General features: G+C 54.0%; 1 protein-coding gene across 6 annotated transcripts in view; it reads left to right on the top strand.

Moving 5' to 3' along the window:
* The first annotated feature begins 1,448 nt into the window (after positions 1-1,448).
* RFX1 (regulatory factor X1) overlaps positions 1,449-21,686 on the top strand; it is a 32,245-nt gene continuing 12,007 nt past the window's right edge. Inside the window, exons 1-7 of one of the 6 annotated variants that reach the window (XM_045852994.1) lie at positions 1,449-1,623; positions 10,087-10,452; positions 17,150-17,259; positions 17,483-17,566; positions 18,245-18,352; positions 19,304-19,420; positions 20,497-20,592. In XM_045852994.1, the coding sequence (XP_045708950.1) occupies positions 10,134-10,452; positions 17,150-17,259; positions 17,483-17,566; positions 18,245-18,352; positions 19,304-19,420; positions 20,497-20,592 (834 nt within the window). In that variant the 5' untranslated portion in view covers positions 1,449-1,623; positions 10,087-10,133. Of the gene's footprint in view, positions 1,624-1,729; positions 1,854-2,770; positions 2,816-10,086; positions 10,453-17,149; positions 17,260-17,482; positions 17,567-18,244; positions 18,353-19,303; positions 19,421-20,496; positions 20,593-21,686 lie in introns of those variants that run through there. The other 5 variants (XM_045852998.1, XM_045852995.1, XM_045852996.1 and 2 more) reach the window with 5 other exon arrangements.

Raw genomic sequence — 21,686 nt, forward strand, 5'->3', positions numbered from 1 at the left:
CTCACCCTAACCCCATTGCTGTTTTTATTTAAAATTGTGGTATTTTGCCCTGGCTGGTGTGGCTCAGTGGATTGAGTAGGGGCTTGCAAACCAAAGGGTTGGCAATTTGATTCCAGTTAGGGCACATGCCTGGGTTGCCAGCCAGGTCCCCAGCAAGGGGTGCAGGAGAGGCAACCACACATTGATGTTTCTCTTTCTCTCCCTCTTTCTCCTTCCCTTCCTCTCTAAAAATAAATAAATGAAATCTTTAAAAATAAAACTGTGGTATTTTGTTCATCATGCATTTATTTTTTCCACTAATTTTGATATTTAATATTTTCTTAGAATATCACTTATCTTGATGGTTCAGTTGTTATGCAGGATGGGTTCATCCTTCTCTTTCCTTCCCTTCCCCAGGGGAAATTGAAGCATGAAAAACCTAAAACGCGGGAGCAGTACACACCCAGCTAAGCAGCCAGAGTTCCCCTGGGGTGGGTAAGTGTGGGGGCTGACCTTTGCTTATCGCCCACAGGGAAGCAGCTAATTAAGTCCCCCGCCTGTGGGAGACCTTTCCCAGGGCTCCTGTGCTGCATGTGGGGCCGAGATAGTGGCAGTTGGAGACACCCACGGTGACCTTTCCGGGACTGACGGGCAAAGAGGGAGAGGACCCGGTGGCCACGAGTCAGGCGTTCTGGGAGGAGGTGCCTAGCGTGGAGTTTCGCGGGTGGGGGTGGGGTGCGGCACGGCGGTGGGAACTGAGCTCGAACCCCATCTCAACCCTCCAGGTGTCTCACCATCTTACAGGGCTATGAGGGGAGGGGGAGGGCACCTGTGATGTCATCGAACCCTCAACCCAGCCTACGCCCGCTGTCATCACAGACGAGCAGCGTTGCGTCACCGCATTCCTCCAGTGACGTTAGTGCGGGAGGCCAAGAACTAGCCCACCGGGGAAGGGAGAAGTCCGAAGGAAGAGATCTTCTCTTTCTCACCCTAACATTTGGTAAGGCGTTTATAGTACACAGGAGCGGACTACCACTCCCAGCTAGACTTGCGTGCTGCTCCTGCGCCCAGCCTCCAGTTAGAGAGCGCGGCAGACATTGGAGTAGATTGACATCCCTTTAAACGAACCAGAGAGCAGGTTGTACAGCCGCAAACCAATCCCAACCTCAAGACACCACCCCTTTATTCTTAGCTGGTTGCTTCTTTTTGGGAGTGACGGGCTCCACTGCCTTTGAGGATTCAATTTCCTTTGATGGACATTTCCACCGGTAAGTCAGAGCGCCGTGAAGTCCAGAGGGTGTTGAAAAGCATGCCTTGGGACCAATAGCTTAGCGGCAGGGCCTAACACTGTCCAATCACTTCTCCCGACATCTCCAATCACCCAGGACCCCGCCCGGACCCATGACGTAAGTAGGGTGGGTAGCAACAGTTGCCCCGGTGAGGGAAACGGAGGCGCCATAGCCACGGTAGTCGTGGCGACCAAGCAACCCGGCAACGCGAGTCAACAACAACAACCGCCCAGCCGACCCCCACCCCCACCCCCGGCCCGGCCTGGGGACCCCCAGCACATTCTGTCCCCGTCCCAACATCGCCTGCGAGACCTCTGGAAAGCCCTTCTGCCGACAGAAGTGGGGAGAAGCCGAGGTAACTGGAGCGGGCCGGGGTGGCGGGCCGGGTCGGGGAGGGAGGCAGGGCCCGGGCAGCGGGTGTTGTAATCATAGTCCCGGGGGAAGGGGCGGACGGTCAAAATGGCGGCGACTGTCGGGTCCGTGGGGGAGGGGGCCAGGGCCCGGCTGGGGTGACACCACCCGCCCTAGGCCCCGCGGCCCGGCCCCCGCGAGGGGCGGGCGCTCACTGGCCGGCAGAGAGTGGAGGTCTGTGGGCTGGGATGGGGGGCTTTTATATGGCGGGAGGGGTCGGGGGGCGGGTCTGGGGAGGTTGGGCCAATAGGAACTAGGAAGGGGTGAGGCGGGGCCAGGCGGTAAGGTGTGGGCGGGCTGTCCCGTATACCGTGAAACCGGGTGGGGCAGCTGCCTCCTGGGCCTTACCACTCTCTCTGTGGATGAGAGGCGACCTGTGTCTCCTCTCTTTGGAACAACCTCTGGTCGTCCTCAGGACTCAGTGCCCGCACACTTGAGTCCTCAGTTTTTCATCCTGTAAAATGGGAAGAACCATTGCCATCCTCCCTTTTCTGCGTTTCAGAGATTTGCTAATTTCTTTCAGGACTCTCTAGGGCTATTCTTTGAACTTTTACCCCATCTACTGTTTCTGAATGTGTTTGATAGATTAACTGTTATCTAGTTTTGATTTCAACCCTGCAGTTCTCTCCTAAATCTGCCTTCTCTCGAGAGAGGAGGCAAAGAGAGACAAAGTTTCAGGGAGAAGCTGTGGGCTAGCCTGGAAGATTTGATTTGCAAAAATAGAAACTGGTGGCAGGAAGAAGTGATGTTGAATGACTGAGAGGAACAGAAACTTGATTGCTTCTGTGGAGGCCTCTGTCTTGGACTAGGTGTAGTCCCTGGGCAGAGGACTTGTCACTGGAGATGGGACCATTCCTAGCTCTTCTTCCCATCCAGGTCTCTCTTTCTGGAAATGGGGAGCAAATGGCGCCTGAGGAAGTTTCTTTGATTTATTAAGCTGCTTCTCTTGGCCAGACACATTTTTTTGTCTAGCAAGTTGTTGTCAACTGGGTCACATGTTACTGAGGAGGTACCAGCCTCCAGAGCCACGTGCACAGGAGGAAGAGGGTCACTGAGGTCAGAGGGAAGAGGAAGTCGTGTTCCACCTTTGTCAGAGGAGAATCTGAGTGACTGCTTTGCCAGACAAGATCTGCCAGGTTAGGGAAGATTTTTTGTTTTTTTAAATAGCCACCCAGGCCATGTTCTCTTTTGCTAGTCTCCATCTTGCTGTGGAGCTTGGCATCAGCAGAGCCGAGTGCCTGAGCAAACTGCCACTTTTAAAATCAGTCAAACTTCAAAGAGAGCCCTGGTTAGTGGGGCTCAGTGAACTGAGCACAGGCATGAGAACCTAGAGGTCCGTGTTTTGATTCTAGGTCAGGGCACATGCCTGGGTTGCAGGCCAAGTCCCCAGCTGGGGGCATGCAAGAGGCAACAGATCCATGTTTCTCTCACACATCTATATTTCTCTCCCTCTCTTCTTCCCCTCCCCCCTCTCTAAAATATATAAGTAAATAAAACGGTTCCTGCCTTTTGGGGAAAAACAGCATAAAATATTATTTAAAAAGAGAACTTTAAGGAGAGGAATTGAGTTTCAGGCTTTTCCAAAGCTTTTCTCCAAGAATTTAAGATAAAGCTGGGGGCGGGGGTGTGGTCTCACTTCTACAGGTAATTTTCTTAGGACAGGTCCTCTTTGAGAGGTGGTGCAGGACCCCTTAAAAGTTAGAAAAGGTAGAGATGAATTTTCAATAAAAATCTTGAAATAACTAAGTTGCCAGAAAGAGCAGTACCTGTTAGAAAAGCAAATTTGGTGTAGAAAAAGATAATTTTGATTATCTAGTCTTGTTGACTACCTCCACCTCCCTTAATTTTCGTATTCAAAAGGCTCAAGCCCAGAGGGTCATTTGGCTAGTGTAGGTGTCACATGTGGGCACAGGTAACCAGGTTCTTGGTGATTGTGAACAGAAAATTGAACTGAACATACAAAGTTTATAGCAGAAAGAGAGAGGGCAAATTTATTAAGTGATAGTACACTCCACAGAATATGGGAGGGGGTCAACTCTGAGCAGAGATTGACTTCAGGGGCTGGAGGGATTCTATCTTATAGGGAGGATATTTCCTGGCTAGTTTTGGCAGGCTTTTATTGAGCATGTACAAGTAGTTGTATTACTTTAGAGCTACTGTGCATGTGGTCTTCCATGATTTTCCTTGATTGGCCACTGGAGAAGAGGGTCGCACAATGTTAATTTATTATAATACTATTATAACGAAGCAAGGGTCTTGTAGCATCTTCTGCAAAGGTGTGTTCATGATTCACCATAATTCAGCACTTTTCCAGAAAGCAGTAACAACCAGTCTTAGAACAGGGTCTCTGCCCTATGTGGATGTCCTTTATCTTAGCCCTGGAGCACCTGTGGAGTTTCCTCCTTCTTGACTATCTCCTGCCTCATAGGGACACTGGCTTGTTTTGCTTGTCCTTGAAACAATCAACTACTTTCTAGCTTTATGCTCTTGGGAAAGTTACTTCTCTGGGCCTCAGTTTCCTTCAGTCTGAGTTTGGGAGCTGTGTGTGGTTGCTGGGGGCCGTAGCCTGCAACCCAGGCATGTGCCCTGACTGGGAATCAAACCTGCGACACTTTGGTCCGAAGCCCACGCTCAATCCACAGAGCTACGCCAGCCAGGGCTATTAGTAATGATTTTAATCTCATGTTACTGTGCTGTGGATCCCATAAGAGAATACGCAAGTTGAGCATCAAATACATAGTAATTGCTCAAACTATGTTACCTGCTACTGTTGTTAAAATTATTGTTTTCTGCTCAGCCCTTGGAATTACACCATTTGCATTTATTTTTGCCATTTTGAATGGGGTGAGAATCTGGTAGCTTGAAAAGTTCACTCTCTTGTTGGGCTGTGGGGCTGGTGACAGAGATCCTAAGAGCTGGATGCCTGGATTCCAGTGTCTAGTGGGAAAGTGTCACTCTCCTAAGGTCCTCCTCTGGCTTTAGGAGAGTAGCCAGAAAGAAAAATTGTCCCTGGACTTCAGGCCCCCACTCAACCCCAAGCCTTCCAAGAGGCAGCTGGGTGAACTAGGGGTGTGGGTATCATGGAAAAAGTATCGCTGGAGCTGAGGTCCTTGCCCTCCCCTTCCCATATACTCCCTTGCATCTTGGGGTTGAGGACAGATGAGCCAGGCAGATACCCCAGGGATATGGTCTGCAAAGAGTAACCCAGAATGCATAATCTTCCTGGCCTGGGGGGCTCATTCTGGACCAGGACATATCACCAGCCCTGTAGCACAAGCCTGTTGCAGGCAGGGGGCAGTAACTTTTCACAAAGTCTCACCAATCAGTGGACTCTAACCTACTTTTTTTAAAAAATGCATTTTATTTGGCTTTATTTTATTTTATTATTTGTAATCCGTACCTGAGGATGTGTTTACTGATTTGAGAGAGAGAGGAGGCAATGAGGAATGCGGGGGAGAAACATCATTGTGAGTAAAAAGCATCCATTGATTGCCTTCCATACTCACCTGACCAGGGATTGAACCCACAGTCTAGGTATGTGTCCTCACTGGTGTTGGATGGAATCTGCAACCTTTTGGTGTACAGGATGATGCTCTAGCCACTGAGCAATCCGGCCAGGGTTCTAACCAGCATTTAACACTAGCAGTGTGTTCCTAGCCCATGGACACTCACTTGACGGTAAAAAGTTGAATCCCCACTGTGTTCTAGGAGCTGGAGTTGGAGTGATGGATAAAGCTGGCTAGGTATCTGCCCTTGGGAAGCTTCCTGTCTGGTCATGGAGGGGTGGAAGAACTATGAGTAAGGAAATAAACAAACAAGGAAAAACAGGGCCAGGAAGACAATAAAACAAGAGTATGTGCTGCAGAGTGCTGAGGGAAGGGGTATTTGAAACCCAAGAAAGTGACAAATAGTAAGAAGGAGTCAGTGGTGGAGGGTGGAGGTGGAGATGAGGAGAGCATGCCTATAGAGCAGGGGAATCAGACTCATTTTCACTGGGGGCCACATCAGCCTTGTGGTTGCCTTCAAAGGGCCAAATGTAATTTCAGCTCCTTAACAGTTAAGGAGTAGTTACATTTATACAGTCCTAAAATTATTTCAGCCCTTTAAAGGCAACTGTGAGGCTGATGTAGCCCCAGAGAAAATGAGTTTGACACCCCTGCTATAGAGGGAAGAGCTGGTGCAAAAGCCTTGAGGCTGGAGGAGGCCTGGAGTGTTTTAGGAATGAGAGACCTGGCCAGAACATTCAGAGTGAGGAAGGCAGGGGTTGGAGTGCCAGATCCCATGGGGCCCTGTAGGTCATGGGAAGAGCTCTGGATTTTATTTATTGTCTGTGATGAGGAGCATTGGAGTCTTTCAAATAGTGTTTGTGTTTTCAAAGGGTCTTAAAGACTATAGAAGTAAGAGTGAAGCCAGGAGCCACTGACAAAGCTGTGGCAGGGGTCCAGGAAGAGATGGCGGTAGCTCAGACTTACACAGTGTTGATAAAGATGGAGAAAAGTGCCCAGCCTTAGGATCTGTTTTGGAGGAATTACTGACAAGTCTTAGAAACTAATGGGATATGTAGGATGAAGGAAACACACATCATTATGAGTCCCCTGTTCCCTGTAAGTTCCTTACTGAAGCTATTCTGCAGATGAGGAAGATGAGTCTTTTTTCCCTTTCCTCAGAAGGGCCTCATCTAAGATGTAAACCATTTGGTTATAGGATCCAGTGTCCAAAAGAGGCCACTAACTATGGTCGCCACCTGTTTTTGTATGGCCTGTGAGCTAAGAATGATTTTTACATTGTTAAAGGGGTGGGGGGAAAATCAAAAGAAGGATGTTTTGTGATAACGGATAATGTGTCATGATGTGAAAATTACACAAAATTCAATCTCAGTGTCTAGAAGTAAATTTTGGGTGGCACAGAGCCACACTTAATTGTTTACATATCATCTGTGGTTGCTTTCACACTGTAATAACAGAGCTGAGTCATTACAACAGAGAATGTCTGCCCACAAAGCCAAAAACATTGACAGAGTTGCCCTTTATAGAAGTTTGCTGACCCCTGATCTACAGTAATTGATTCAGTCTCCAAAAACATAGCCAATGGTTTTGAAGATAGGTGCAGCCATTGGTGCTTTTCTTGGCAGTTTCATTGCCAAGGAACAGATTTGCTTAGTGATTCCTTTGTTTCATGGGCTCTGCTCCATCAAGAAAGGTTTTCATGTTTAAAGAGATGAGGAATGTCTCATGCTGTATAGAGATTTGTGACATTTCTCTGTAGGGAACACCCTAAAGAACTCTGCTGAACCTAGTCATCCACAAATGGTAAAAAAAGAGTTCCCTGGTCAAATAATTATGGGAGACTTGGCATCCTGTATCACCCCTCTAGGAGACTATGGCAGTGCTGAGAAGGCTTCCAATAGAAAAGTTGGCCTGTTTTATCTGTCCCCCCACCGCTTTGAGCTCAGGCTTTCAGCCCACATTGTTGCCTCCTCCTGCCCCTGTGTGGAAGGGATGAGGCCTACAGACTTTGAATCTCGAGAAAGAGAAAACATCGAGAGAATACAGAAGTTTCAAATCCCTTTTCTGGTGGGAGAGGCCACAAGGGGCCAGCTCTCCCAGGCTGAGAAAGCCCAGGCCAGGGTTTCTCAGAAAGTATCCCCAGAACCACCTGCCTCAGAATTAGCCAGGGGTGGGGTAGCTCAAAGAGCAGACTCCAGGGCCATCCCAGACTGTGGGCAGCAGGGCCTGGGAACCTGAATTTAGTTCCAAGTGATGCTGATGACACCAGAACCGCATTCTCCCTCAGTCCTCCTTCCAAGTGCTTGAGGATTGTGACTATCTCCTTTCCCCTTCGTACCCACCCAGCACAGATACCTGTTGAATGAATAATAGTAATAATAGCGACTTCCACTATTCTGTGCTCATTGGGTACTGGGCTGATCTCATTGGATTTTTACAATAGCCCTATGAATTGGCTGTTCTCATCATGCCCGGGTGACAGATGGGGAAACCAAGGCCAGTCATGTGTTCATGAATTAAGAGATAGGCCAGGGTTCATGTGGAGGTAGATCTGACACCAGGCAGATGGGTGATGATTGGCTACAACTACTTGAGTACTCATGCTGGGCCAGAGTTTGGACCTGACGATGGGAGGAGTCCCCAGGAGGTGGCCCCTCTAAGGCTGGCAGGAAGAAGTTTGGGGTGGGCAGAGGCTGGAGGAAGATGTCTTCACCTTGTGCATGACAGACAGCACAGGTGGGCAAGGTCCCTCGGCTGCCTGAGTTACCAGCAAGGAAGCACTGAGATGAGCCATCCATCCACAGTGCCCGGTGGACAATTCCCCATCTGCCTCTGCCCCTCTGTCCCTAATGACCTGGTCTAGTAGGTAAGGAGCCCCAGAGCTCTGCCCCAGCCAGCCAGCCAGCCAGCAGAGCCCTGTGGCCCCTCCCTAGCCTACCCAAGCCCAACGATTGGGCACACCCAAGTACAAACCGAAGCCCCTTTTCCTTTTTACTCCACAGCCCAGATGTAGGACCTGGGAGTTCTGTCCTCATTCCTAGAGCTTTGTTAAAGGGCCCTGAGTAATGATATGAATCAGAGCCATTTCCTAAGTGCTTATCCTATGCTGGGTGCTTGGCCAAGCTTGCCCGCACAACCAGACTGAACTCAGCAACCATCCTCCCATTTCACAGATGGAGCAGTGGAGGCCCCAGAAGGGGAGGCACTTTTCCAAGTCACACAACTAGGAGATAGCCAAGTTCAAGTCCTGCATCAGCTCCATCCAGGACTTGTTTCTTACCCATCTTGCCCACTGCTGACTTGAACATCTCTTGGGTCCCAGGAAGAGAGATACAGGGGAACCATTGTGTTTCCCAGCATCCCTCAGGCAGCTCAGGTGGGCTCCCTTGAACCACCATTTCTGCTGCTTTAATGGGGATATAAGGCAGGTATCTAACCTTTGGGGGTGAGGATTGAGGGGTAGGGTTGGGGGCGAAGGGGGTCTCTCAGATCTCCTCACCTGAAAATTTACTGGTTGTGAAAAATAAATGAGTCTGGCTCCCTGAGTATGGCTGGAGGCTAAGAGCACATCTGGGGGTCAGAGACGTGAGTTCAAATCCTTCCATCCCTTGTTGCTGTGCACCCTTCAGCAGCTTACCCCAGAGCCTAGCTTGGCTCATCTGTAAAGTAGATACGGTGACTCCTCCCTCACCAGGCTGCTGTGAGGAGACAGTCACAGCAAAATGCTCCTGAGTCTGCTCCTCAAGGAGCAGCAGTTATTTTTCTCCTCCTTCCCCTTGAAAATCCCACTCTTAAGTTGGATCCCAGGCCAGGCTCTCAACCTCAAATAACTCCAGGGGGCAAGGCAGGGCCTTGGAGGTGTGGGGCTGGAGCTGTACCTCTGCACCAATCAAGCATTTGTACACTGCTCTTAGATGCTCAGGAGCTGGGGATGAGGTGCATTAGTGGTGGTTGGGGAGATGGGGTAGAAACCATCTGCCCATCCCCTGCTGAGGTCTACCAAGAGAGACACCTTGCCTAGCCTAGCACTTGGGAGAGGGACTGTGACCATTTAGCATCCAGAAAGGCTGCCTCTATCTGGTCAGATGGGCCTCAGAGGTGGCAGCAGCTGCTGGGCCTGTCCTGTGGCCCCAGAAGGGCACTCTCTCCATGAAAGGCTCACCTATACCTGCACATAGGGAAAGACCTAAATGCTTCTGTGGCCATAAGTAGTTCAGGGGTGTTTTTTGGACTCAGACACCTTCCTAGTGTCTGGCATCCCACTGGGAATGATACTTAGCCAAGAATCCAAGCCCAGATGGTAGGCATATAGGGAGGTAGCAAGGGCTGGCTGGCCAACAGTTTTTCCCAAGACTTCTTTCCAGCATTAGCTCAGAGCACCCAGGGTTCCAACTCAGCCTTGCATTTCCCTGCTCTGTGGCCTGGGGCAATCTCCTTAACCTCTCTGAGCCTCAGTTCCTCATTTGACAGACTGAACCCAAATCCAGATGTGATTGTTGCAAGGAAATAATGTAAAGTACAATGCCCAGCCTGTAAGAACCTTCAGGAGAACAGTACCATTTGTCCTTGGGTGAGGATCTGACTGAGTCTCCCTCAACTCCCAGCACAGGGGTCCCCCAGGCACCAGGGACTGGAACAGAAGAAGGCAGAAGTCCTGGGCAGGGTTAAGTGGAAGAAGCACAGACCAGCTTTGGTCCATACCCAGTGCCCCTATAGTGATGGGTTGGTTATAGTTGGCCACCAGCCTCAGAATTTAATTAAGTTAGTGATGAAACCAAATATGTCTCTAGGGAGCCAGGAGCTGCCCATGGCTTCCTCTGCCTGTGCATTAATTTTTGTTTTTCCTTCTTCTGTTGTTTTTTTTTCTTTTCCTCTTTCTCCCTCCCCTTCTTCTTCCCAAGGAAGAAAAAAAAAAGCCTTATTTATTATCACTTTCCCCACTGTTGGCATGGCAACACAGGCATACGTTACTGAGCTACAGGCAGCCCCGCAACCTTCCCAGCCGCCACAGGCTCCACCACAGGCCCAGCCCCAGCCACCGCCACCTCCATCAGCAGCACCCCAGCCCCCACAACCACCTGCCAGTGCTGCCACCCCTCAGCCCCAGTATGTCACTGAGCTGCAGAGCCCCCAGACCCAGGCGCAGCCACCAGGCAGCCAGAAGCAGTATGTGACGGAGCTCCCAGCTGCCCCCACGCCCTCGCAGCCAGCCGGCACTTCTGCCCCATCCTCAGTGTCTCAGCAGTACATCGTAGTCACCGTCTCTGGTAAGTGGGCGTGGGTTTGGGGCCAGGGTACTCTGAACAACTTCAAGAGGAGCTTTTTGGGAGCATTCTGACAGTGAGAGCTGTCACTTACTCTGCCTATCACCAGGCTGGTAAGTGTCAAACTCTCCAGGATTCCCAGGTGAGACTTGGAGGGCATCTCTGGGGAAGGAGTTGTCAGGCCAGATAGGGAGGCCTGTGTGCCCCCGACTCCTCCCCACCAGGGCATCTCTTAGAACTGTTTCTATCTATCCCAAGTAAAGGTGTCACTTGATTGGGCAGTAGATTTAAAGTTTATAAACATCTGCTGGAGAGGAGGGGAGTACACCTGCTGCACGGAGAGTACAGTCCTGGCTTCACTACAAGGCTACCCTGCCTGGGTTTCCTCATCCAAAAAGGGACCCAAATGGTTTCACGCGCTCAGGGAATGTGTCTGAGGTGTTCATGGAGGCACTTTAGGGAGCTTGGCTGGAGGGCCTGAAAGTGTCACCTCCCCTCTCCTCCCCCTTCATTTTTGGCAGGCTTGGGCATGTGGGACTTTTGGCTGGACAAGTTCAAGAGCATGTGGTCAAGGATTTCTGTTTCTCACTGTGGCTACCCCTTACAGCCATGGAGCAAATCACCAGGGCACTTGGGTCATGGCACCTGTGGTTCCTGCCTAGAGCATCTACCCATGTCCCAGTTCCTCCCAGGACAGGGACAGGCTGGGCAGAGGGAACTCTGAGCAGAGGAGTTGGGGCAGGCTGTCACTCCTCTGAGGGAGCGTGTAAACTCTGACCAGGACTAGGCATTGCTAGTGGTTTCCAGCATGCTCTAAGGAATGGGGAGGATGTGGTAAAATCCCCATCTGAGGCTGGCCCAATCCCTTCCGAGTGAAAAAGGAAGTGGGGTTCCAATGCATCTCAGGAGGCTGTGAAAGGAACAGGTCAAGACTGAGTTTAGGACCATAAATGATAGTCAAATATGTGGCAATTAACATGGCCTTATGGGACTAGGACATGCAACCAGGGCCCTGGGCAGCATCCTAGAGACTCCTGGCAGTGTCGGGCCCCCAGAGAGGGCCAGGGGCTGGGGGTGCCTAGGAGCTCAGAGCAGTGATGCTTTACTACACAGATGGCGTGGAGGCATGGTGCATGAGAGCCATGCTGAGCACACTGGGTTGAGAACAGGCCATAGGCATGACCAGAGTGCCCGGGCCACAGGGTCCTTAGCGCTGCCCAGGGATCCTGCTGCATCTTCTCACTAGTGTACTCCCCAGTGTCCAAGAAACCCATTTTCTCCTCCCCCCTCACCTCCATCACCTCCCTCTCACTCTGCATTTTTGACCCCTGACCCTGCTGCTTACCTCACTGGGGACAAGGTATCATCATGTGATAAGAAGGACCCCATCTCTCCACTCCTAGGCTGTCTCCTAGCTCCCAGGGCTCATCTGCATTCATCAGCTCTGCCTCTCTCAGGCCGCCCCTTCCTGGACTTGCTCCGCCCATCCTGGCCTTGTTGCTCCTTCCCTATCTTGCATTCTTTCCCACTACCCACAAAAATGAAACAGCTCCTATTTTAACCAGGAACCCCGACCAAGGCCCTGCACCTACCTCCAGCTGCCACTAGTGTCTTCTCTTCCCTTTAAATCAGACTTCCTAAAAGGATCTGTCCTCTCTTCCTTTCCCCAAGCTCTCTCCTCAGCCACCCACACCTTTCCTCCCCAGCGGCCCAGAGATGCCCTCGTACTCTGGTCTCCACCTGCCTTCCTGCCTCCCCTTCCCTATCCCCTTTGTATTTCCTCCTCATCTCTCTGGCCTCATCAGCAGTGACTTCATCAGGCTTGGTGCCTCCTCTTCACTCCAGTGACTCATCCTTCGTGATGGCCTTGTTCAATGTCTTTGCTTTCAATTTCACCTCTATGTTGACAATACCACATTGAGGGCTGCACCCTGGGTCGCAGCCCTGAGCCCCAGGATCCTGTGTCCAGCCTCCTGTGACCATCCACTTAGTGGAACAGGCCTTTCCAGCCACCATGGCTGAATGGTGGGATTTCTTTCAATTCAGATTTGCCCTCTTTGGAGGCTTCCCCATCCTCATAAGTACCACCCCCAGGCCTGGGTCAGCCTTGATGTCTTACCTATTCTGGAGTGAGGCCTCTTAGTTCCACTTCCTAAGTCCAGCCATCTTTCCCACCTCCATGGCGCCCACCCTTGTCCAGCATCCACTCTTCCCCTTCACAGTCCTCCCCTACAGCAGCTAGAGGAATCTTGTTGACAACTGTTGTAGGTCCCTTCACATCCCAGCTCAACCCAGCTGATTCTAAGGCAGGTGGCCCTGGGGCACTGTCTGAGAAACCCTGGCCTGGGCTTTCTGGGCCCAAGACATTTGCTTCCCTGTGTCCTCTCCCACAGGAGAGGGCTTTAAATGTTTCACACTTGCTATGCCCCTGCTGATGAACACCCTACCTCTTGACTCTGGCCTGTGAGTCTTGCTGGCTGCCCTGCCCTGCCTGGACCCACTGTGCCCTCAAACCCCTGCTCCATCCTCACTGGCCTTCCTGTTGCTCTACAAACCCTTCAGGTTTGATCCAGCCTCTGAGTCTTTGCCCTCTTGTTGGGGCCCTCTGCCTGGAGCACTCCCATCCTAGATCTTCTGGAGTTTCATCCCTTGTGTTTTTCCAGTCTCTGCTCTGATGCCACCTCCCTGATGCCCACACCATCTCACCCCCACTTTCATTCCTTGTTTTCTTACTTTGCTTTATTTTTCTTCTTAATACTCATCACCACTTGAAGTGATGATGATGATGACATCCACCTCCATTATCCGTGACTGTGGAGCTCTATCTACTGAGTCTTGGTGGAATAACCAGTGTACCCCCATGTGAATGCTGGCCTGATCCAGTGCAGCCCTCCCAACCGTCAGCCCCTGGGCCACCAGGAACAGGTGGGAGTGCTTGCCTGTCATAGCTGAAGGTCTGGAATGGGCGAACAGTTGCAGGCCCCAGGACTTGCCAAATCCCAGCCCCCTCCTCTCTTTCCCTTCACTCCTCCAGCTCCTCCTAACACTCCCCCAGGGAGTCCCCATGCTAAGAGGTCTTCAGGGTTTCTGCAGGACTCTCACTAGCTGTGGGGCCCGGGGAGGTGGCCTTCATCCTTCTACCTCAGTCCTCCCACCATGCTGCAGGTGCTCTGGGCTATTGGCATGACTCTTGGGATCCCTTCTTTGGCATTGGCTTAATCATCTTTTACAATGGTCCTGGGAGATTTCTTTTTCCTGCTGCTTCTCGCTCTGGCAGGAGTGAGCCTGTCCCCAGAAGGGTGACTGACTGGGCACTGCTCCCCAGATCTGTTCTGAGGAAGGAGAGGTTGCCTGGCATCTTGCAACTGCACTTGCTGCTACATCGACTCCTTCCCCAACCCCTTGCAGTGATTTCCTAGGGTTCTTCCATGACTCTCTCCTAGGTTAGTGTCTCTTTGTATCTAGGGGTGGCTTTTAGGCCATGTGAGCTAGTCCTGGGGTGGGGGGTAGGAGTTTGTAAGTGACACCAGCAAATGCAGCAAAGTGCCTGGGGCTCCTCCAGGACCAGAAGCAATCTGAGCTGACCAGGGACCCAGGGAGGGGCAGGGAGGAGCCTGGACCAGGCTTGGAGGCCAGGCTGGCAGCCAGCTAAGGCAGCAACAGAAGGCAGGTCATCCAGCTCTGTCCTCCAGGGCTCTGCCCTAAGGTGACTTTGGATGTGATGGGAAGGCAGCTCAAGTTTCCCTGCTCAGAGACAATCCTCTAGATCCATGAATCCCATCTTTAGAAGCCACCGGACTCATCACCAGAAGCTTGAGGTGGAAGGAGGGCTTTGTGGTTCCTGGCCATGTCCCCAGGACAGTGAAACTAAGCCTGCCTGTTGGGGATGGGGCTAGGCTGAAGGAGGGACCCTGTCTAGCCTCTCTTCCCTGCCTCTCTCTCACTTGGGGTCCTTGGGAGTCCAAAAGACTTGTGCCCAGAAGAGGGACATGGGGGTGAGGGTATATGGTTTCCCCACAGATGGGGAAACTGAGGTCAGGACAGACAAGGGATCCAGGGGGTAACAGGCCCAGAGGCTGCCCCCCTCTAAGGAGCCCCTCACTGAAATCATGCCTGAGAGCAAAGGACTAGGAGGGAGAGGTCCAGACTTCCCCATCTATCATCTGTAGGGAATGGGCCTCCCTCAGCCTCCCCCAAATAGCTCATGGCATTTGAGGTGTGAGTAGGGCTTGAAGGGGAAGTGCAGGGCCCAGGGAGGACAATACACTCGTCAGAGGGACAGGAAATCAGCTGCCACTTCCTGAGTAGAGCCTTGAGGTGGCGGGGCCCTCCCTGGTCTTGTGCACATGCCTAGAATGGAGATGGCAGACAGATGCAGACGTTGTCAGACTCCGTGTTCCCCACTCCCATACACACGTCTTGGGCAAGACACAGGCAGACGGGGCACTCAGGAAGCCCCTCTTCCGAGGGGTAGACTTTAGAACCCTACCTGCTCATTTTCCCGCGGCCCAGCCTGCCTTACTGGCCTGGCCGGGAGCCACTCCAGAGGCAGGAGATTGGCAAGACTGCTTCCCAGGCTTCCCTGTCCCAGGCAGGTGTCTGATCTCCTGAGCATCCCATTCATGGATCAGCCTTGGTGTTTTCATCAGAGCCCCCGGGCCTAGGAGGTATCTGGAGCCAGCACTTCTACTCCCTGCCCACCTGGCGCCTGGCCAAATCTGCCATAGGCCTCCTTGATTGGGTACCATCCCTTGGGCTGGGACTGGCTCCCTGTACCCCACAGATACCCAGGTGTGCCAGGCTTATCGAGTGACTCAGAGTTTTCTCAGGCTTCTTCTGGGGGGCTGTCTCAGTGAGGGCCTCCTCCCTCATGGCTCAGGGAAGCCTAAGTGGATGCAAGAGAAGATTCCAGCAAAACAGGAATCCTTGCCTTCTGGAACGGGCTGCAGAGGCAGCTAGCTGAGCAGGCCTAGGGTTATCATAATGCCTGCCCTACATGTGGCCAATGGGAGACTTTTCCCAACACCTCCTTTCACATTTGGCCATTCCTTCCCACCACCACAACACACACACACATTCATGTGCTCTGCCCCAGACTTGGCTCCTGAGGTCCTTGCATCTACCTGGGACAACCCTTTGCCCTGGCCAGGCCCTTCTGGTGTTCCCACATAGCTGAGGCCCAGCTCCTTGCTTTAGAGGCTGAGCCTCACTCTGGGACACTTTGAATCTTGTGTTGTCCCCATAGGCTCCTGTACCCACGTGCCTGAGTCTGTACACCACTGCCCTTGGGGCCTCAGCCTGGGTATGCCCTGTAACTCTGGGTTCCATGCACGGTGTGAGGTTCACATGGGCCTGTGTCCTTCCTAGCCTGCCTGTTCCCAGCTGGGTGACCTTGGGCAAATCATTTCCTTTCTTTCTATCTCTGTATCCTTATCTGAAATCAGGGATAACAAAAGTTCTTTCCATCTCCAGCTGCCCAGGAAGACCCTAGTGAAGCTCCTAGGACACCAGAAGCACTATAGTTAATCCTAGCCCTCCTTGCCCACTACCTGCTAATCTTGCCAGGAGACCCGGGAAGTGAGGGTGGGCCCTGGCTCCTTGTGGCATCACATTAGAGGGAGAGAGCAGGCACATGTGTGCCCCCAGCCACCCCCCGCCCCCAGCCTCTGGAACTGCCAGGAGCAAATCAGACCAAACAAGGGGACAGGATGAATGGCTTTCTAGCTGGGGTGAGGGTCTCCCAGCCAGCACCTCTCAGGAACACTCACCCTCCACACCCTTGCCCCCCAGCTCACATTATTCACTTTTAGTGATATGTGCACGAGACTACCTGTGCCCACCCAATAGCATCTCTGGGTACCAGCCTCCCTCCTGACCCCGAAGTGCAGCTCCAGCCCCTAGAAGGCCCTGTTTGGCCACGCCTGCTGGGAAGGGAGTGTTTATTTCAAGCGGGCAGCTGGGAGCTTTGCATCCACTGGGGGGATTAGCTCTCCAAGGTTGCAGGTATAAACCTGCCTGCATGCCCTGCTGTTCCCGAAGAGGTGGGCCAGGAGTGAGGAGCACAGGGCAGGCTTCCTTGGGCAGAGGAAGCGGGGGACAGACGGCGAGGTGGGCACCATGTTCTATGATTGCCTCTTCTCGACTGCCCTTCAGCGTGAGTACCAGCCTGCCCCCACTCCACTGAGGACAGAAAGGCTGGGGCAGTGGAGAGGGAGGGGGCACTTGGCCACTGCCATCAAGGCCTTCTGGGGCCAGTCTTCTAACCAGCTGCAGTTCCTGGGAAGCCAGGGGTCACCTCAGGAAAGGTGGTCCAGTGCCTTGATCCTTCCAGGGCTACCGAGGTAGAAGGCCAGGCAACTGTCTGTCTGCAAATCCTGTCTGTTGGGAAAAGCGGGTCCAGCCCTCTGGACATCCACTGCATCATGGCTCCCTAGTCGACCTTTCTGGCCTGGCTTTGAGATGAGGAGCGCAGGGGTGGGGTGGGGCTGCTTCTGGATGTTAAGGGTCCTCCTGGCTCCCATCCCACCCCAATGGTAATGGGCAGGGCTAGCCAAGGGGCAGGCATGACTCCTGCAGAGGCCTGGCCCCATCAGGGGTCTACTTCAGACCGCATCATCCCATCCAGATGGGCTCAAGCTCAGGGTGGGGGCCGAGGCAGAGGAGGCAGAGGCAGAGCTGACCCTGTGACTCCGCCTCCCAGAAGGTGCCATGCGAGCCAGCGAGACTGTGTCAGAGGCCAGCCCTGGCTCCACGGCCAGCCAGACTGGAGTCCCTACTCAGGTGGTTCAGCAGGTGCAAGGCACCCAGCAGGTAGGACTTAACCCTCCCCTGGGAGGGGTGGGGGAGGGCATGTGAGTGGGGGTGGTATGGGCTGTGGCTGAGGATACCTCGCCTTCCTTCCCTGATCTGCTACTGGAGCCAGCTGCTTACTTGTCCTTATCAAGATGTTCCTTTCAGCTGCCCCTCCACCCACCTGGGCTGGGCCTCCTGGGAAAGTCAGTATGGCTCAGGGCCTTCCTTCTTGCCCCCACAGCGGCTGCTGGTCCAGACGAGTGTGCAGGCCAAGCCAGGCCACATGTCACCCCTTCAGCTCACCAATATCCCTGTGCCCCAGCAGGTAAGTCTGCCACTCCTGGCTCTGGCCTTCACAGCATCCCCAGGGTGCAGAATCAACCCTTGATAGCCTTCTGGGATCTGCCCTCATCAGCATCCAGGACCCGGGCCTATCTAGGGGCTGTGACCCACTGCCTCTAGCCAGCGAGACTGTCAGTCAGGGCTCACCAGGAAAGGGGGGCAGGGCACATGAGTCACTTTAACAGAAAGAACTAAGGATAGGCAGTAAGGAAGTTGGCTTGCAGGTCCTGTCTGGTGTCCCCAAGCAGAGAACCCAAGGCCAGTTAGCTACTGACAGCCTGCAGCCAGCAGAGGGACTACAAGGGCTAGGTGATCTGTCCCCTGGAAGGATACAGGCGGCGTGCAAGCCTCAGCACAAACCTGGACGGCCCTGTCAGGTTCAAGGGTGAGGCTTCCTGGACACAAACCCTGGTTCTGCTGCTTGCAGGCTCCAGGACCTCAGGCAAGCACATTTCCTGTACTGAGCCTCACTGTCAACCTCTGTGAGGTGGGGGTAAGGACTGCGCTGCATCAGGGCTGTCTGGGCGATTCCATGAGCTAAGTGTGCAGCACTTGGATGTTGCCTGGCCCAGCACAGATGCTCATTAATGCTCGTTAATGCTTGTTAAAACTGGATAGCCTATCATCAATGAACTGTGGTCCTTCTCCCTCATGGCTCCAGGCTCTCCCCACGCAGCGGCTGGTAGTGCAGAGCACAGCCCCGGGCGTCAAGGCAGGCCAGGTCTCCCTGACGGTGCATGGCACCCAGCAGGTGCACTCACCCCCTGAGGTAGGTGGTGGCTGTCAGCTCTCCTCCCCACTCTGCTCTCCCCAGGTTGGCCATGCATCCCCATAGTATACTCGGAGCTCCCTGCCCACCGGCTCCTCCAGCATCCTCCAGCCGATGTCCTCTTTGACCCTTGGCAGAGTGGCTTGGTTTTTTGATTCCTGGTCTTGCCACCTTCAGGAGGAGGGGGTGGCTTCCCCCGCAACCCTGGGTTGAGGTGGGCCTCTCAGCTCCAGTTTAGGAGTGCACCCCATGAGGCCCTCTTCCCTCTGCAATGTAGGTAGAGCCTGTTCTTCAAACCACAGGGTGAAACAGGGACCCCGAAATACTTTTAGGAGTGTTGCAGGCAGTTAGGCAGGCCATGGGTGTTCACATTACAAGCTTGGGCCAGACCCTCTGGCTCAGTCATTTACTCCTGGTGGACTCTGGGCAGGCCCTCAGAGCCTTCTGGGCCCAGAATTTTCTACACATAAGATATCTAATGATACCATCAAGGCCCAGAGCTCACAGGGGGCTCTGTAACCAGCTTGCCTGAGGGCAGTGCCCAGTGCTACCACTCATGGCTGTGTGGCTCTGGGGCATGTCCATTGCAGTCTATGCCTCAGCACATCTAGAAGTTAGGTATTCTCTCACCCTTCTTACCTCACCTCAGGGCTCTGGCCCTCTGGTGATGGAGGCAGCAGATGGCCCCTGAGCTGAGGCTAGAGTCCAGCTGTCCTCACTGGGAATATGGGTCTGCTCGCCAGCACCATGTGCCCAGTGGTGACTGGGGCTTGTGGCCGACTAGGCATTTGGGTGCACAGAATGTCACTGGTTACCACCAGCTCAGGTGGTTGGCATATGCCCTCACTGGCTGCCACCTTCCCCAACAGCTCTTGGGGACAGCCCTCCTAAGAAGGGTTTTGTCAGGGCCCGGGTGCCTCAGGCAACATTCCATGTCTTCTTTCCTTGTAGCGGTCGCCAGTACAGGCCAACAGCTCCTCCAGCAAGACGGCTGGGGCCCCCACGGGCACGGTGCCACAGCAGCTGCAGGTCCACGGAGTCCAGCAGAGTGTCCCTGTCACCCAAGAGGTGCCAGGCCAAGGCGGGCGGCATTGGGGGCAAGGGGTCCTGACCAGGTGGCCTCTGTAGCCTCCTAGAGCTTTGAGAGCCGGACAGATGGGGGTCCTGCCACATGGACCTTTGACAAGCACTTCTGCCTCTCTCCAGACCCAGCATCCTCATCTAAATATTGGCTTCTGCCCTGGGTCCTGGGGTCAGTGGTTGGAGCTGCTGTGAGGATGAGAGGTGGTCCTGTGGGAGGCACCTAACACTGAGCATGCACTGGAAACAGCTTTGAGAAAACAGCTTTGGCTTCTTTGGGCCCATTTGCCTGGAGGAGACCCAAGGCCAAGTCCTGGCTCACCCTTAGGGACTCAGGGAGAGGCCTAGCCTCCAAATCCATTCCCAGCATTCTGGAGGAGGAGGTGTCCTGAGCCACCAGCCGTGACAGCCAGAGTTTAGGTGAAAGGCAAGGGTCATCTGCCATTTGGTTGTTACCACTGAAACTGGTACATTCTGAACCCCTCAGAAAACCAAATAAAAGCCATAGATCCTCGCCCCCAGGGAAAACAGAACCATACCCTGAAGGATTCATGGATGTTCTCCTGTCTGGCACCACAGCCTCTCTGAACCTCCAGACCTGGGTTTGAGTCCGTGCCCCACCACTCAGTGACACCCCCGACCCCCACCTCTGTCCCTCACTGTGCCCTGAAGGAGATACTTGGATCCCCACCATAGCATAAAGTGAGGACAGTGGGAGTCCTGGATATGGGAGTGTGGAATATGCCTGCAGGGAGTGGAGATGGAGAGCAGGGACTCCCTCAATCAGTCCCCAGTTCAGGTCTCACCCTGTCACCTATTCAGCCTTGCCTTGCGTGGCCTGGGTCCCACACCTGTAACTGAATGCCCAGAGTCAACGTGGTAATGAACCTGGAAGGCACTTGGTGTGGGGTCTACTGCAAAAAGCTGGAAGAGGTGGCCTCTTTCTTACCAGGCTGCTCCCAGGCTTATATGAGTGCACGTGGGCAAGGGCTGGGTGCTTAGGGATGGGTTTGCCACCATCATTGCCCTGATTACCATAGTGTATCTCCCTTTTCCGTCACCAGAGGTCTGTGGTCCAGGCCACTCCGCAGGCACCCAAAGCCAGCCCAGTGCAGCCACTCACAGTGCAGGGACTCCAGCCAGTCCATGTGGCTCAAGAGGTAAGTATCTCCCCCACCTACCTCTGGGCAAACTGGGACTGGGCCTGGGTTGGCCTGGGGAGGGGTGCAGGCCCCTCAGGCCGCAGGGAGGGAATAGAGCCACCCCTGGGGACCCCCTGGGGTCCTCAAGGGCCCAGGTCCACACTGGGCTCCACTTCTGGCTGTGGGCTTCCCCTTCCCTGGCACCCGGCCTTTCAGGGCCCAGATTTTGCTAAGAGAGAGATCTGGAGTCTCATCTCCTGAGACACGAAGCAGGGATCTTCTGGTCCTGCTTCTGGTAGGGTTGCTGCATAAGCTCAGCGACCCGGTGGGCAGTGGAGACCTGGAGCCCTGCCCCCGCGGCAACCCCGGTTACTCCACAGTGTCTCTGTTTGTCCTCCAGAGCTCAGGCAGTCAGTTTCCCGCTAGGAAGGCAGAGCAGCGAGAGCCCCAGCCCACGCCGCCACCGGAGCCGCCGCCCAGGCCGCCCACGCCTGGGCCTGGGCCGAGCCCGCTGGCCCCGGAGCCACCGTCGCTCCAGCCCGTGTGCAGCGGCGAGTTCCCGCAGCTAGGCAGCCCCGAGCTGCTGCTGCCCCATTACGAGCTGGGCGCCGAGCAGTGGGTGGAGCTGGTGGGTGTGCTGCCCCCACACCTGCTCCTGCCGCAACAGAAAGTGGTCCTCGAGCCACTGCCGGGGCTTCCGGCCCGAGCCAGCCCCGACCAGAGGGTCAGGATCCAGAGAGTCCCCCAGGTGCTAGTGTTCGGCACGGCAGCCACAGCCCTCAAAGTAGGTGGCCGACGCACTGGCCGGGACAAAGGGCGGGCGGGGGCGGGATCTGCGGGCCCGGCCCGCGCCCTGCCCCTTAGGCCCTGGACACCCCCACCCTCCTTTGATCCCCGCCCCAAAGTGGGTTCCTGGTCCTAGGCTCCGCCCCTACAGACTGGGGGCGGGGGCGGGGGTAGGGGATGGAGGGGTGGAGAATACAAGCCCCGCCCCTAAATCCTGTGCAGGTTTCCAGATCCCGCTTCTACAGATGGGGTTCAGTCCCTGATGCAGACTCCACTCCTGAGACCCTGTCCGTAGTTCCAGACTCTGGCTCTAGTGACAGCCTTGT

The sequence above is a fragment of the Phyllostomus hastatus genome, unplaced genomic scaffold (assembly GCF_019186645.2).
Source record: "Phyllostomus hastatus isolate PE091 unplaced genomic scaffold, TTU_PhHast_1.1 phas_contig_98, whole genome shotgun sequence".
NCBI lineage: Eukaryota > Metazoa > Chordata > Mammalia > Chiroptera > Phyllostomidae > Phyllostomus > Phyllostomus hastatus.